Below are 17834 nucleotides of genomic sequence, written 5' to 3'. Positions count from 1 at the left end.
TATATTAGTCAAGTCAAATACTCCACTCAGTTAGATAGAACACTAGTTAGAGGACATACAGGTCAGCACGATGAAAGATGCAGCAGGAGGAGGAGGAGGATGGAGCCATGTAAATTGGAGGCCTGGCACTCCCACAAGCCCCGGCATCCTAACCAGGTCTCACCCAGTCCCCCTTTCTTACTGACAAAGACGTAGATCAATAGAAGAAACTTCTCGGTTGTGGTCCGGAAGCTATACACTCATCTGAGGAGGAACAAGACAAGAACAACAGTTAATTGGATTATCCTGATTTAATACATGTGTTCATATATTTTTCTTAAGGAGTAATCAAAGGCACAGAGACATAAGGTTCAAACTGACTGGGTTGTCTTACTTCAGTTTGTGTTTGGGTCGGCACTCCACATCCCCAAATGGATGTGCACAAACACAGAAAGATTTGAATTATTCCTACGTCCCCTTGAGAAAAACTTCACCGTTTTCTCTTTTTACATAATACATTTTAAGTTTTAAAAGGGTAGAAAATATAGAATTGCGCGCTCAGACGGGTGTGTTAGTTCAGGAACTTATTGGGTGTTGTAGTTCTATACATTTTCAGTTGTATATTAATGTGGCACTTATGTGCTTTACATACATATTGAAGGAATGTGGATTGAGCCATTGTTTAAGCTCGTGGTTACTCTGCTTAGAAAAGTGCTTTGCACTTAAAGCTCTAATAAATATAATATGGTACAATAACCAATTTACCAGAGACATTCTGCCTGCATGAGTACTTTTACTTTAGATACTTCCTGAACATTTAGCGGCATAGAAAAAAATCTTTATTTATGAAGATAATGCATTGACTGTCATAGTTACTATTAGTTGTTGTAATCTCATGATATATAATAAAATAACTGATGTAGGCCATTCTTCTGCAAAATCAGTACTTGATACTTTAAGTACACTTTGCTGAAATATATATTTCAGCTTATATTGAGCTAGTTTTCAACAGCAGAGAAAACTAAAATAACTGAAGAAAATACACTATAAAAACAGAGTATATTCAAACTATTTGTACAATCTGCCTTTATAAAAGTAGTTTTGTTTGAGACTGATGTGTACATTTATCCTTAGATTAGAAATATGTGTCTTACTGTATTATAGCACTATATAGAATATAGTGCATACAGTAAATAAGAGTATTTGTCTTCATTACGTCAAATCTATTATTTCTTTAAAAGATGACGTTCCATTTCAAAAGCTCAATAATTTGCATGATTCACTGGATTCAATCAGCAGCTGTATATTAGTTATGTTATAGAGAATTATTCACACACTAGAGTAGACGCTGACCCTGGTAAGTCTGAAAGATCAGTTTGATTAGAGAGAAACCTCGTTTGTATACCTGAGTTCCTCTCAGCTTTTGGCTGGCTGGCTTTTGACTGCTCATACCTCAAGAATGGGGAAGAGAGACAAATATTACAAAAGTATATTGCTGAAAAAAAAAAAAAAAAAAAAAAAAAAGAAGCCTCTTACAAGGTAATGGTTATTGCAGCAAAATGTGCACGCAGCACACTGGAGAACTTTGGTTGACTTACACCCCCTGATCATATAGTAAGTACATATCACTATATATAGTAAGTACATATCACTCCCTTACTGTTCATATTTTCACAAATCTTAAAAAGGTGCATTTCAGACAAACAAATGGATGGTGCATACATACAATATTTGAAACTCATTTACGGAATTGTGCTTGATGCTGAATGTCAATAAGCACAAAATGTATGACAGCAATAGTTTTTTTTTTACAGTCACTTTTTTTACAGTCACAAATTTACTTTACTCACGATGCTCCACAATGAAATCAGGAATATAATCTTGACTCTGAAGATTAATTATTTAGCGTGATTTGCCAACACGGATTGACACAATGCCCAGTATCTTCATTAATACACATTTGCTTTTGATTAAATATAACATACAAAGTCTTATACTGAGCTGTCTGAACTTGTCAAAGAAGGGCAGAAATAAATGCATTATTGTGACTTTATTCTTTTAATTATTTCATATAACAGTTGAGCATCTTCAAGTGCTGTGTTGTTTAGCCAAAAGAGAAACATTATCTGGCAAAAGGTGGCTCAGTGAAACCAAACATTAAGTGTGTTGGACAGATAACGGACTAAAATTGTCAAAGGCAACTTTTTTTTCTTAAACATACTGAAGGATTCATTCAATGTAAGAATTTCATTCAACGTAACGACGCTGAAAAATTTAAATCAATTTTTCTTCACTCAGCTTAAGATTTACTCTTTGTGGACAGTAACCACATCGTCCGCTGCTGAACCAGAACTAAGTCAATAGTTGAGATTGTTGAGATTATTAATGTAAACAAAACAATACATTTTTACAAAAGCGGACAACAGACCATGAGAATTTTTACAAAGACTCAATGTCTGTCTTCAGCTTGCAGGCAACAAGGCAGGCACAAAGAAAGCCGGTATCTAACAATCTGGCGTGATGCCGCTTGGAGTTGGCTGGACCGGCCAGCACCAGAGTTTGGATTAGCCTGGATTGACCTGGTATAGCCTGATCCACTTGCAGCAAACGGAGTCAACACGCCGGACCCACCAACACTCCTCACAGGAGACGAGGTGGCCCAGGTCGGTGCCGGGAGCCGTCTCTGCTTGGCCGACGTCCGCTCCTGCCTTGCTCCATCCTGTGGTTGGGTGGAGCAGCTGATGCTCTTCTGTGATTGGCCAGCTTCTGTTTCTGACTGTTGGACAGAGGTGACCAGCCAGTGCGGCCCGCTGTGCTCGTTGGTCTGATGATGTGATGGGTGCAGAGGAGAGCAGCTGTCAGAGGTGGAGCTATAAAAAGAACAGAAAAGGACAAAAAAAGTTGTATTTTTATAAGTCCAAACAATACACAGGTGGCAGTCTAAATTACATTAAATATATCCTCTTGGTTAAATCTGATGCTTTTATTTGTAGTGTAAGCGTGTTTCAGTCTGTGATGGTAAAAGTTTACTTTTTGTATTTTCCTTTACAGATGCAGTTTTCCTTTGTTTAGCCGATGTAGTCAACCTTTAATGTTGCAATATTTTGTATCATACAACTAATGCAGTCAGAGGTATGAAGACAGCTAGTTGGTTAGCTAGTGTTGAGTTTGCATCAACTGGATAACCGAGTCTCAAACAAAGGCCTGGTTCTCGCTGCCACTTATTGGAGAATTAACAGCTCAACTTACCTGTTGAATGACGTCTGAGGGGAAGAGGAGAGGGAGGAGGAAGCTAGCCAGCTGTGTTTAAGTGGGCTCGCCATGGTCACATAGTCATCCTGAGGCAGCACAGACCGCCCGCGGCTTCCCTGCGGAGACATCATCATGTAGCCGGGCCCCTGCTCCTCACCTGGCTCCCAGCCCTCCATACCGCTGGCTGCAACGCCGCACTGGTCCCCTGTCACCACGGCAGTTCTGCAGTCGTTGTCTCTCCCTTCGTCTACGGGGAGATGATGGTCCGTTTTCATTTCCATGTAGCTGCCAGTCTCAGACATGGAGCTCTGATGAAGGCTGAAAGGGCTGAGATGTGAGGTGGGGCTCAGATCGGATTCAGGCTCCGTTTTGTGTTGTTCGCGGGGCTCGAGGCAACATTTAGTTGGAGTTGTCTGGATTTCAGGGTTCCTGGGAGGCAAAGCCAGGCGTGAAGCAAGTGGTCTCACATTCACCTGTTTGTCTCTGTATTTGATTCGGCAGCGTTTTGAGGCCTGAAGGTTTTGAAGTTGATTGTGATTGGAGGTTGGTGACCGGCTGAAGTCAGGAAGAGCTCGTAGTGCCCTTACCGTCTCGCGAACCACCTCATGAATGTGCTGGGCTATTGCTGGGTTTCCTGTACAGAGCAGACATAAAGACGAGGAACAGTCCTACAGTATGGTATCGCAGAAATAAGTAAAATTAGAACATCTCATATTCCAAATTACCTTGTTCCCTAGCTTCCATCCAGATCTCTCCAGGACCATTTTGTGCCGACCTGCCAAGCTCCAAGAAGAATGAACCATCCAAGTGGCCAAAGCGCCGAACACTCAGCAAAGGTATCGTTACCGACGCCAAGTCACTGCATGCCGCCACTCTGACCAAGATGAGGGACGTAGCTGTGAGGCACAGCCGGCTCTCCCCCAACAGGGACTTGGAAGAACCCAGACCTCTGGGTTTCACCGTGACGGGCCACACCTTAGACAAAGATGAAAGGAGCAAGGGTATAGATCGAGGAGAGATATTTAAATCCAATCAAGAGCTGGCAGTACTTTGTTTTTTTTGAAAGCTTTAATTATTCTGTATACAATGTTAGACTAACATTTTCTTTAAACACCGCCTGGAAGTTTAAGTTGAGGTACATCATCTAACTGTACACTTGGATGAATTAGTTTCTGTAATTTTAACTGCTCACCAACTCTCACCCTGGATTTCCATTTAGTGGTTATCTCACACACACACACACACACACACACACACACCTATTTTGCAAGTTCTCCCACTTAGAAATCATGGAGGGGTCTGAAATTCTTATCGTACGTGCATGTCCACTGCGAGAGACATAATCTTAAAAAAAAACAGAAATCACTATGTATGATTTTTTTTAACTAATATTTGTGTGATACAGCTGAAAATAAGTTTTTGGAACACCTGTCTATCAGCTACAATTCTGACCCTCAAAGACCTGTTAGTCTGCCTTCAAAATGTCCACCTCCACTCCATTTATTATCCTAAATTAGATGCACCTGTTTGAGGTTATTAGTTGCATAAAGACACCATTCAATCAGTAAGAATCCAACTACTAACGTGGCCAAGACCAGAGACAGAATTGTACACCGCCACAAGGCTGGAAAGGGCTACAGGGAAATGTAAAGCAGCTTGGGGAAAAAGGTCCACTGTTGGAGCATCATTAGAAAACGGAAGAAGCTAAACATGACTGTCAATCTCCCTCGGACTGGGGCTCCATGCAAGATCTCACCTCGTGGGGTCTCAATGATCCTAAGAAAGGTGAGAAATCAGCCCAGAACTACACGGGAGGAGCTGGTCAATGACCTGAAAAGAGCTGGGACCACCGTTTCCAAGGTTACTGTTGGTAATACACCAAGACGTCATGGTTTGAAATCATGCATGGCACCGAAGGTTCCCCTGCTTAAACCAGCACATGTCACGGCCCGTCTTAAGTTTGTCAATGATCTTTTGGATGATCAGAGGAGTCATGGGAGAAAGTCATGTGGTCAGATGAGACCAAAATACAACTTTTTGGTCATAATTCCACTAACCGTGTTTGGAGGAAGAAGAATGATGAGTACGATCCTAAGAACATCATCCCTACTGTGAAGCATGGGGGTGGTAGCATCATGCTTTGGGGTTTTTTTCTGCACATGGGACAGGGCGACTGCACTGCATTAAGGAGAGGATGACCGGGGCCATGTATTGCGAGATTTTGGGGAACAACGTCCTTCCCTCAGTTAGAGCATTGAAGATGGGTCGAGGCTGGGTCTTCCAACATGACAACAACCCGAAGCACACAGCCAGGATAAGCAAGGAGTGGCCCTGTAAGAAGCATATCAAGGTCCTGGTGTGGCCTAGCCAGTCTCCAGACCTAAACCAAATGGAGAATCTTTGGCGGGAGATCAAACTCCGTGTTTCTCAGCGACAGCCCAGAAACCGGACTGATCTAGAGAAGATCTGTGTGGAGGAGTGGGCAAAAATCCCTTCTGCAGTGTGTGCAAACCTGGGGAAAAACTACAGGAAATGTTTGACCTCTGGAACTGCAAACACAGGCTACTGTACCAAATATTAACATTGATTTTCTCAGGTGTTCAAATGCTTCTTAGCACCTGTATCATACAAATAAATAGTTAAAAAGATCATATATTGTAATTTCTGTCTTTTTTTATTTTATTATGTCTCTCACAGTGGACATGCACCTACGATGACAATTTCAGACCCCTCCATGATCGATAGATATAGCACAATTATGCCTTGTTGAATATAATGGAATTATTACCAAGATAACTTTCCAGAACATATTTCTCTTGTTTGACTTGACCTCATTTTTGACTTGGTTGTCAAGGCTATTGTGTATCAAGAGGTCTTACATCACTACATTCTATAAAATGTCTTCTTTTGCAGGGCAGTAAACAAATAAAACTGCATTATATCAACTGCATGCGACAGCAAAAAAAATAAAAAATCTGGTCTGACCTCTTTAAAGGATGCAACAGGGGGCAGAGTACAATACCCATCATCCTCTTCATCAAACCCTTCTCCATGCTCTTCATCCTTCTGCTCTTCCTCCATCAGTTTCTTGATGGCCAGATACCACTCTGCTTGTTCCCACTGGTCCTCCACCACCAGCACCATGGTTTGATCCTTGGCATACAGCACCACTGTGTGGCCTTTCCTGGAACTGCTACTCCGGCTCACACCAAGACAGCACCTCAGATAAATCACCCTGGGAAATAAAGAATGGATGGGAACACATTGTTGAAACTGGTCCAGTATAACGCAAGACCACTGCAGTTGGCAGCGGCGTAACAAAAGTGTCTGACAACATTATGGAAAGCATCCCTACAGAGAGTGACCTATTTGTTAAAGGATTCCTTTTTTAATATAAAACAGCCCCCAAAATTGCTAGCCAAACCCACCAGACTCCATTTAAAAAAAAACAGCAATTTTATGATCACTACTTTGATATGGTTGAAAGAAAAAAAAAAAAAAACTAAACTCACCCATTTACATTTGAAAATGTGCTGGCTCTTTACACACTTTGTGTACCGTTTATTTAATGGAGTCTGGTGAGTCTGGCAATGGGGATTTTAAGGCCGGTTCTGTTAAATACAGTTTTGGTACTACTCGAAATCAAAACAAAAAATATGTGACCTCAGACATTAAAGTATTGTCAATTAGGGAAAGATTAGGCAAAGCAGTGGCTGGAGTCAGGACCTCAAACAAATTACTTGACTAAAAGACAAAAACAACATTTAACATTTCACTGATGACACGCCAATGTAAAGCTCCTTTAAAAACCTTTAATTAGTTGAAGTTACTTTAACCAACCCTTGCTTGGTTGAGCCATACAGCGCAGCTTTACCAGCAGACTTCTCCATTGCTGTGAACTTCTTCTGGCTTTTGTACCACTCGAGTCTACTCGGCCCGGTGTGACTTCCTGCTCTCAGGACAAAATATTTTGTGTGGTTCCGCTCCAGTTTCCCCAGGGAACTTTGTTTCACCACATCGCTCTGTGGCGGGGAGGAGGTCATGAGTGTGCCAGCCAGAGTGTTGGAGCCCTGGCTCCTACAGAAGAGTTCCTCATAGAAACGAGACGCAGGACTGGACTCCGTCTCGGCGTAATGGTGCCGAGAACCCTGGTCCTGGTCCTGGTCCTGTTGACGATCATGCGTCCAGGAAGGCTCCAGAGGCCAGTCAGACGGCAGCCATGTTTGGGTGGAGCTGCAGCTGGAAGACGACAGAGGGGAGGTGGAAGCAGGGAGAGATCTCGCTTGGTCCGCACACCTGCTGTGCCCTTCCGCATTTTCATTCATTTCAAGCAAAAAACCTGAAACATGCACACAGAGGAAGATGAATGACAAACTGTGTATTTCTGCATCGCCTTCACTTCTGAGCAACGTCTTTTGTAGTGAAAAACCAATGGGTTGCTTGCTTTTCATATGTTAAATTAGTACTGGGTTGTTTAAAATGATTGCCTGGTTGTCTCGACAGACGTAGAGAAGCAATATTACAAGCTCAATTGATAAAGTATTTCTAATTTCACTAGCATTTCTCTCCTTCCGCTTAAATATTTCCAAAATGTATTTCTTAGCACAATAATTGTCAAATGATTTTCACACATTTTAAATGATGGCCTTAAACAAGTGTCTAATAGCTGACCTGGTTCAAATCATAACAGGTATAAATTGTCTGTATTAGTTTCTAGTGCTAAAAATTGTACAATTTGTCTCTGCTTCTCTTCATAATCGTCTCACTCATCTACCAGCCCTTATAGAACTGGCTCAGGTCTAGAACTGGCTCAGTTCGCCTTGCACCAGCTCTTAATTATGATGTAATAGTTTTAGACGGCAGGGGGACTTCCTTCCTTTAACACACTGAGCTCCTCTCCCTTTCCCATCTGTGTGCGTCCATGTTCCAGAAATACTGGTTCCTAACCTAGCTCTGGGGATCTTATTCCCCTGGAGCCCTTCTGTTTTCTGTTGCCACCTTGGATTAGGGTGGCACCTAAATCATGGTTGCAGCTGTCCCTGTGGTCCTGCTCTGCACCCTGCTCTGCCGCCCTGCTACACCCTGCGGTGCCCTACTACGTCCCGTTACGCCCAGCTAACGCTACACCATGAACTACTACAACTACTATTATTTGCAGTCACCGGTCCATTACCTTTATTGGGACGGTTATTGCTGCCGTTAACACACCACCACCCTGCACCGTCAGACACCGCCTACCAAGAGCCTGGTCCGGCCCCGGTTTCTTCCTGAAAGGGAGTTTTCCTTGCCAATGTCGCACGGTTTGATCTTGGGGGAATTACTAGAATTGTTGGGTCTTTATAAATTAAAGAGTGTGGTCTAGACCTACTCTATCTGTAAAGTATCTTAAGATAATTCATGATTTGATGCTATAAATAAAGTTCAATTGAATAGTTGATTGAAAAAAGTAACCTGAAACTATTTTAAAATAATGTTTTTTTTACACACACACACACACACACACACACACACACACACACACACACACCTATAATTTCCTAACGTTTTTTTAAATGTTTAATAAATAATTAGATAGATGAATTGAGTCGTGAAGGGTTGACATGGAAACTAAGATGGTAGAAGCTAGCTAGCATAACTTGGCAGAGGAAACGACCACCAGTTAATTGAAATTAAGCTAATTAGCTAAGTTAGGTTGCGTTTACCCACAGCATTAGGACAAAAATGTTGGAGAAAACTCACCTGAAATTGAGAGGTGGCAACATTACAACTGGAAACATGCACAGTAACGCTTGCTTTTCATTCCAGGCTTCCAGCAGAAGTCAAACCATTTAGCAACTTTTCTGAAAACGCCTGTCTTCAGTCCAGTTTCCGCTCAGGTGCATCCGGTTCCAATCAAGGGATTCTTCAGGAACTCCTCGTAAAACCCAACTCTAATGTAAAGAAAAGTGGGGCATCGTGCTCAAAATGAAAGAAATGAACAAGTTTTATTGTTTTTATTTAAACAACATTCAAAGACAGGCAGTCAGAACAAAAATAAATAAAACAGAAATATACATTGTGCCAGGGTGATTGCATTTAAATAACAAATAGATCAGTTTAAGATTAAGATTAAGATTAATGTATCCCGCAAGGGTAAATTACAATTTACACTCTGTGGTTATAACACACATTACACACAGGCCTGAACTACACACACATGCTAAGTACTTATACATGCACTAATGGAGAGATGTCAGAGTAAGGCATCATTGTGAGTTTACAATGATCGTGTACATAGGTTGATGGTTTAAATAGCTTTTTTTGTTTATTGAATATTAAATTTAATGACATGTAATATTTGAGTTCATTTCCAAATATTAAAAAGATGGTTTTGGTTGGCAAATTTAGACGTAAAAACATGAAATTTAGCAAGTTACAGTATCAAATTAATGATATAGTATTTATTTGTCTTGATGGACGCCCATAATAAATTCTTGTGAGGGAAAAAATAAATATCTTGCTGTGACTTAAAGCAAACTTGATGCATAAGAGTTAAAAAGAACTATGTAAATGACAAAAATACTGTATGAACATTGACTTTGCAAGCATTATACAAAACAGGTTGTTGCCTCAGTCTTCATCGGATTTGTCTTTTTGCAATAAAGAGTGCAACATAAACTAATGTTCACATATTTGGCAACCAAAACCTTATGAAAAAATAAAAAAAATGTAAACAATCTTTCGAACACTGGGTGTTTTATCTTTAAAATAAATTAAAACACAAACACACTTTACAAGAAAAAAGAGAAATAGCTTAATTTGACCTCATGATACAAATTCTTAACAATTCATTGCTATTTACAACAACACAAAGACTCAAGAGAACTGCCAGCAAGGCTTCAATAACTACAACAAAAAAGGAATAAATTGGCCTGTACATGTATAAATAGGTGTACAATTAAACATTATAATCCAAGTAAAGGATCCTATCTACTCAGTCTCCATTAACATGATACAATGGCTTTTTTCTTTTAACAGACAAAGGAAGTGGTCTCTCTCATAACTGTTACTTCAGTCGTTCTTGTTGAAATGAGTGGCGGAAGCAGCTTGGTTTCTGCATATTTCGACATTAGTAACTTCTCATTGTGAACACAGTCGCTGTCAGAGCAGGGTGAGTATCAAGCAAACCTCTGGACACTCCTCACTCTCTCTCTCTGTCCCAGGATGTCTCTGCTCTGGGGTGTCCTCTCTCAGGCCCTCAGCTGGACGGGTCTCTGTCAGGTCCTGTTTTGGGCCTGTGCGGGACTAGGAGCTGTGGCTGCAGCTGTGGCGGTGACGCTGGTCGTGCGACACGCCTGGTTCACGTACAGGCTGTCCTGCTTCAGCAAGCCGCGTGCAAACTCTTGGCTTTTTGGCCACCTGGGCCAGGTAGGACACACACACACACACACACACACACACACACACACACAAAAGCTACACACTAACATACATTTATAGCTTTTTGGACAGCTCCCAGGTAAAGATGTAATTTCTTTACATTTAAACATGTCATTGTTGTAATGATTGGTAAATGTGGAAACATCTGGAAATCTAACGTCCGCAGCGAGGTACAGGATGTTTCACAGTGTTGCAAAACATTACTATTAAGAAGAAGAAGAAGAAGGGAAACACTCCTTTGTATGCTGCTCCTTTATGGACAAAGTTTAAAAAGGCAAGCATGCAGAGTCAGACGCATTAGGTGCCTTATAGTGTCTGTATGAGGATACTACCCAACAAACCCAGGTGCTCTGGTGCATGTGACCTGTTATGTAATGCAGGGGTCAGCACCTTCCAGGCAGTGTTGAGGAGTCTTATCTAAAAATTCATTTGTCGCTTGAACGGCTCCCAGAACAGCAATGTTATTCTGCTGGCAAATCCTGGCTTTAGTGCCACATGATACCAATCATCACTATGGAAACACTGGTTTATATTGTTTTTACTTCTTTGTATATATAGTAACTATCTTTCTCTTTTTAATGCATGTTGTATTAGTCTGTCTGCTGAATGGACCTTGAGTCTGGCAATACCTTTACCTTTTAATAAATTAAACTCATGTGCACTACATAATGTAGTGTTTTGTTTAACCCTTGTGTTGTCTTCTCGTCAAAATTGAAAATCAACACTTTTTATGATGCTTTTTATCAATGTTTTTAACTTTTTCTTACATTTTTGTCCCTTTTTACAACCCTTTTGTTGCTTTTTAGCGTTTGTCACACTAAGTAACTCTAACTTATTAACTTTAGTTTTACAGTTATTTTTGGATTTCATGTTCAATAAACCTCATTTATAGGAAATTATACCTAATGTTTGAGTTGGAAAAGCAAAAATTAGGAATTATTTTGACTAAAATTAAAGGAAAGTACGTTGATAGATAATCACAGACTAGAATATGTAAACTTTTACTTTTACAAAACCACCTCAATTTGTTTTTCAAATGCTATAAAATTGAACAAGACGCCCCAAAATGAATGAAAGTAGAGATTAGTACTTGCCATAGAGCGTTGTGTGAAATCAATCATGTTATTTTGGGGAATTAAATAGAACGTTGAAATAGGAAAACGGGTCAATTTGACCCGAGGACAACATGAGGGTTAACTGATATTTATGTGTGCCTCAGATGCAGAGTACAGAAGAAGGTCTCCTGCAGGTGGATGACCTGGTGCAGATGTACACACACTCCTGCAGCTGGTTCCTCGGCCCTTTCTATCACCTGGTCAGACTCTTCCACCCGGACTTTGTCAAACCTCTGCTAACGGCACCGGGTAGTGCATCATTACTGTAAAACAACACTTTTTTTCATCTTTCATGTCAGTGGAAGTGTTACTGGCGATTCCTTCCATGTTTAATGTTCTTTTCTCCTTCCCTCCATCCATCCAGCCAGTATAACAGTGAAAGATGAGCTGATCTATGGCCATCTGCGTCCATGGCTTGGTGAGTCCAGTCTGGTTTAAGATCATCTATGGGACTCAAGCTAAAAAGACTGCCTTTGTTTATTTTTATATTCATGGTGTTTTCAGGTTTTCCATCACCAAATAAACGTCACATGATGAACAATAATAAAGTCAGACGACTGATTCCAATTACTGTGTATAACTAATGTCTACCTAAGTATTGGTTACAATGTACTGGCATCCTCACTTCCAAACCTTCTCTCTCTCTCTTACGTCCCAGGACAGAGCCTGTTGCTAAGCAACGGGGAGGAGTGGTCCCGCAGGAGACGGCTGCTGACTCCAGCTTTTCATTTTGATATTCTGAAGAACTACGTGACCAAGTTTAACACCTCAACTAACATCATGCACGTAAGACACTGAGCAGTGTGCAGATGCAAGAAAACACAAATATCTGCTGTCATTTATTAATATCTTTTTTTTAAATCATGTCGGGATTCTGATCCTGCGTTGCATTTAAAACCAATGCCGGTGTAAAATGTGTACACAGCCTTAGGTATCTGCATATCTAACATACACAACTTGATAATTTAATTATGTGTCATTTAATCTACCTAAAATAGTGTTCAAAACGAATGTAGGCATTAATGTATTGGTCAATTGTGACATAAATGGATGTATCTGTATTACTTTGCCTCTTTAGTCATTTTTTGTATCATTCCCCCTATTTATTTAACTTCCTATTTAGTTTTTCCTTCCTCCGTTTCTTTTAAATTTATATATTTCTTTTTACATATTATTTTATTTCTTTTAAAATAATGTTCATTTTGTAATGTATTTACAGTAGGCTATGTATGTATATATGTATGTATGTATGTATGTATGAATGTATGTGTACCGGTATGTATGTATGTATGTATGTATGTTCTTATTTATTTGTATGTATGTATGTATGCATGTGTGTATGTATGTAGGTCCTTATGTGTGTGTGTGTATGTATGTATGTATGTATGTATGTATGTATGTATGTATGTATGTATGTATGTATGTGTGTATGTATGTATGTGTGTTTATGTATGTATGTTTGTATGTATATATGTATGTATGTACAGTATGTATGTATGTACGTATGTACCGGTAGGCCCTATGTATGGATGTATGTATGTATGTCTGTATAAATGTATGTGTTAATTAATTTGTGTATTATTTTCACATTGGATTCCCCCCCCCCCCCCTTTTTATTTCTCCAAACCGTCTTTGTGCATGCCTTTGTGCATTTCTTCTTTATTGTGCATATGAGTGGCCTTTGTGTGTCTTTCAGGACAAGTGGCGTCACCTAGTGGCTAAAGGCACTACTAATGTAGAGATGTTTGACCATGTCACGCTGATGACCCTGGACAGCTTACTGAAATGTGCCTTTAGCTACAACAGCAACTGTCAGTGGTGAGGAGGAAACACTTTTACCAGCTGTTTAGAAGTACATTCTTCCTCCATTGTACTTCTACTTTTTGCACCATTATTTTCTCTCTCCAGGTCTGCCAGTGAGTACGTGTCGGCCCTCGTGGAGCTGAGCGACCTCATCATAGATCGTCGCCAAAGGATTTTGCACCACTGGGACTGGTTTTACTGGAAAACACAGCAGGGAAAACAATTCAGAAAGGCTTTAAGCATTGTGCACAGGTACAGGCTGAACCATAATGCAACAGTGTAGCACAGATAATAATATAGAAACCTTCAAGTCTGATGAGAATGATGAGGTTATTACTGGAAAATTATGAGAGCCAAGCTGTTGCTTCAACATTGCTTTTTCAATTCAATTTTACTTATAGTATCAATTCATAACAAGAGTTATCTCGAGACACTTTACAGTTAGAGTAGGTCTAGACCACACTCTATAATTTACAAGGACCCAACAGTTCTAGTAGTTCCCTCCAGAGCGAGAAAAAGTGCAACATGTATATGTTTGTATGTATGTATGTATGTATTTTTTTTTTATTGTAACAGTTTCTTATTTAGTGCATTGTAGTGCATACATTGTATCTTTCATCATACTGCATCAATTAGTAACATAGTATCTTATACTACAATCAATAACTTACTACTGTCTATTCTATATTGTATATGTGGGTAAAACGTTGCAGCTTTACCAGGGAGGTGGTTCAGAAGCGCAGATCCCTGATCAGCCAACAGAAGAAGACAGCACCACAGAGAAAGAAAGATTTTGTGGACATCATACTGCTGTCAAAGGTATAGGAGAGAAGAAGAAGTACAAATGAGTGAGGTGGAGGGACGGTTAAATAGCTTTAAATTGGCATTCTGTTTAATTGCAGGATGAGGATGGACAAGGCCTAACAGATGAGGAGATCCAGGCCGAGGCCAACACCTTCATGTTTGCAGGTGGGACACTGTAAAGTCTCGCTGACGGTTACGGGACACTGCTAAATGCTACTTTTAAGACTCAAGATTCAAGATTTGTGTATTGTCATACCACAGTACACTGTAGTACGAGAGTATGTGCAAAGTTCACAGCTTAAAAAGAATACAGCACAAAAACAATTAAAAACACTGTTGAGTTATTATTTATATGAATTAAAATAAATGAATGCTTAAATGCCTTTAAGGGTTTGCACAGCATGTAGTGATAAATATAAATATATAGCATCTAAAAAAAGATGTAATATCTAAATATTAAATATTTTAACCCTTGTGTTGTCTTGTTGTCTGTCCCACTGACCTGGACATTGTTTTGCTTGTCTTTTTTTACCCTTGCGTGTTTTTGTCACTTTTTTAACGTTTGTCGAATTATTCTGAGCCTTTTGAAGTTTTTGTGGGTTTTTCCCCAAATTTTGAAAACTATTTTTACATTTGTCCCTTTTTTTACATTTGTTTTGACTTTTTTCAACATCTTTTCACATTTTTTGTCACTTTATTTGACACATTTCTCTCTCTCTTTTTTTTTAAAAGTTCTTTTACCAGTAGTTTTTTCTCCAAATGCTAAGAATTTCGAGAAAAAAAAAAGAATTCTATTAAAGTAGTGAACTGATTATTTAATAACTTGTGAGAGGCGTTGTTGGGAACCATCCACATTACTTTTTTGGACAAGTTGTTTTAAAGAAACCCAAATTTCTGATATAGAAACTTTTTGGAAAGGGGTCAAATTTGACCTGAAGACAACAGGAGGGTTAAAAAATAATCCTTCAAGTCATTACATCAAAATTTGACATGAGCTTGCTTTGAGACCTTGATATCTAACCTGTCTTACTTTTTCCTACAGGTCATGACACAACAGCCAGTGCGATTTGCTGGACGCTGTATAACTTAGCACGCCACGAGCACTATCAGGAGCAATGCAGGTTGGAGGTGATGGATCTGATGCAAGGACGAGACAGACAGGAAATAGAGTGGTCAGAAGGCACACACACACAACCTGAATCAATGGATGTTTTCATTGTATTTTTCACAATGTGAAACCCTGTAGCGTTAAGTGAAGTGAAAAATATCTTTCTTCGAAGGGAGGATCTGTCCAAGCTTCCCTTCACCACCATGTGCATCAGAGAGTCTCTCAGGCTGCACGCTCCTGTGCAGGCTGTGACAAGGAAGTACACCCAGGACATTGCACTGCCAGGGGATCGGACTGTACCAAAGGGTGAGAGGGGAGAGACTTTTGTTTGACATTAAGACTTTAAAGGTCAAAAGCCGTTTCTTGTTTTTCGTTTTTTTTTTCCCATCTGTGTAAGACATTGTTCAGGGATTTGCCAACCTCAATAAGGAAGTGAATGTTGGTTAGTGAAGCAGTGAAATCAAGCCAATGTCTGACATCGGGGGTGAGATCAGGAAATGAAGACGGAGACTTCAAACATCACGAGGCCAAAGATTTCAGATCATTAATTCAAACAGTGAACAAACTTTCATGACAAAGAGAGTGGCCTCTGTACACACACATATGTCTGTTCAATCAGAAGAACTGTGTTTTTAGATTCTTCTTGTCTTGCACATGTCAGTTTATCTGTTACCGGGAGACAGTATTATCTTCAAAACCACTCCTTATTTGTGAGACACTTCTAATAGTTTTAGCCATTCCGATCTATTCCTGCGAACTAGTGTCCCCTTCACGCTGACCCTGCCATGGAAGCTCCCTCACAATAGTTAGATCTATTTGAACACATGCATATGTGAATACTAATGTCAAAGCAGTTGTTTTTGTTATTCTTCCCAAGGTGCCATCTCTTTGGTGAGTATTTATGGGACACACCACAACCCTGCTGTCTGGACAAACCCACATGTAAGAAATAAAAAAATCTTCTTTTTTTTCTAACTTTGGCTCAACTTTGTCATGTGCAGTGGCTTGCATACATATACACACCCACGCCAAAGTTGATAAAAAGATAATTAATAAACAATCTGTTGGAAATTCTTAAATCTTAATGCCTTAAATGAAAAAAAATAGGAAAATCCAGCCTTTTAAGAAATGACACTGGACAGCTCATACTATGTGAATGAACAATGTATTGTAAGTAAATAAATGTTTCCTTAAAATACATGGGGCATAAGTAACACACCCCTATGTTAAATTCTAATGGAAGCAGGCAAATCCTGATAAAGTTCCCCTAGCCCCTCCACCCCCCACACCATCCCATACCCTTTACCATATATAGCAATAGGCATGGGGTACCTTCACAAGGTCTCTCAACGCAAATCAAACCGACTATTAAGCTAACTGAAATAACACCATGCCAATCTCTATGTTTTTTTAATTAAGGCATTAAGATCAATTTCAAAAAGATGTTTTTTCATTCCTCTTTTTAATGAACTTTAGCACGGGTGTGTAAACTTATGCAAGCCACTGTAGGACCTATGACTTTCTCTGTTTTAGGAGTTTCTTCCTTTGCGTTTTAACCCTACAAACACAGCAAGACAGGCGTCTCATGCCTTCATCCCCTTCTCCTCAGGCCCCAGGTACTGCGTCCTTATTACAGCTTCAAATATGAAAATTTGCGATTTTACCAAATTAGGCATATTGCTGGTAAAGACAAGAACCTGTATTTGTTTACAGGAACTGTATTGGTCAGAAATTTGCCCTGGCAGAGCTCCGAGTCGTCGTGGCGTTGACACTGCTCAGGTTTCGTCTGACCCCGGGGGTGAACCCTGAACTCGGGTCCCGCTCTGGGGGAGTTCGGCGTCTCCCCCAACTCGTCCTGCGCGCGGAGGGAGGTTTGTGGCTGCAGCTGGAGCCCCTGATCCTGCACAACCTGGAGGAGTGTCAGGATGAATGATCCAACAAGATGACGCCTGACAACAACAACAACAACAACAACAACAACAACAACAACAAAGCATTGGCATCACATCTGGATGTTTAGTACTGTCCTTGTCAATTTTGGTTTACTTTATTGATTCTACAAAGCCTTTTTAGGCTTCATGATTTTGTTATCACTTTCAAAATGAATGTAATTCCATTTGTGATGTAATTTGACTGTAATATGCAATTTTCTGTTGCATCATGTATTATTGTTCTAATAACATTAGATATTAAGTTTGAAATAAATCCTGAGTTTAAATGTTTTTTATCCTCATCCTTTAACTCTTTAAAGCCAGAGAAAGTGAAGTTTGAAGGTTCAGGACAAACAAAAACTTGTGTATTCTTAGGACCTTGCTCAGCTCTAGCCAATTAATTCAGGACCTGAATTAATAAAG

The 17834-nt window shown here is 39.9% G+C and overlaps 2 protein-coding genes across 3 annotated transcripts; one reads left to right on the top strand and one right to left on the bottom strand.

Annotated features, from left to right (window-relative positions):
- Positions 1-2007: 2007 nt before the first annotated feature.
- Positions 2008-9120, bottom strand: LOC117939372 (insulin receptor substrate 2-A-like). Of its 2 annotated transcripts, none has more exons than XM_034864679.1 (7): positions 8971-9120; positions 7072-7570; positions 6217-6466; positions 3957-4206; positions 3229-3865; positions 2413-2849; positions 2008-2380 (listed from the first exon to the last, which is right to left on the bottom strand). In XM_034864679.1, exons 2-6 carry the CDS (start codon positions 7554-7556, stop codon positions 2429-2431), a joined length of 2043 nt encoding a protein of 680 aa, XP_034720570.1. In that variant the 5' UTR covers positions 7557-7570; positions 8971-9120; the 3' UTR covers positions 2008-2380; positions 2413-2428. The 2 variants fall into 2 exon arrangements, with proteins under 2 accessions (XP_034720570.1, XP_034720571.1); XM_034864680.1 differs by having other exon boundaries at positions 7078-7570.
- A 1224-nt stretch (positions 9121-10344) lies between these two features.
- On the top strand, positions 10345-17491 carry LOC117939373 (cytochrome P450 4F3). The gene is made up of 13 exons (XM_034864682.1): positions 10345-10638; positions 11870-12014; positions 12130-12183; positions 12424-12551; positions 13462-13583; positions 13674-13820; positions 14282-14387; positions 14471-14537; positions 15415-15544; positions 15653-15786; positions 16358-16422; positions 17014-17096; positions 17194-17491. The coding sequence occupies exons 1-13, from the start codon at positions 10435-10437 to the stop codon at positions 17411-17413; spliced, it is 1605 nt and encodes a 534-aa protein (XP_034720573.1). The 5' UTR covers positions 10345-10434; the 3' UTR covers positions 17414-17491.
- Positions 17492-17834: the final 343 nt, after the last annotated feature.

Source organism: Etheostoma cragini, chromosome 24 (genome assembly GCF_013103735.1).
Source record: "Etheostoma cragini isolate CJK2018 chromosome 24, CSU_Ecrag_1.0, whole genome shotgun sequence".
Lineage (NCBI taxonomy): Eukaryota > Metazoa > Chordata > Actinopteri > Perciformes > Percidae > Etheostoma > Etheostoma cragini.
Note: the sequence above shows the minus strand (reverse complement) of the source record. Positions and strands in the feature narration are given on the sequence as shown.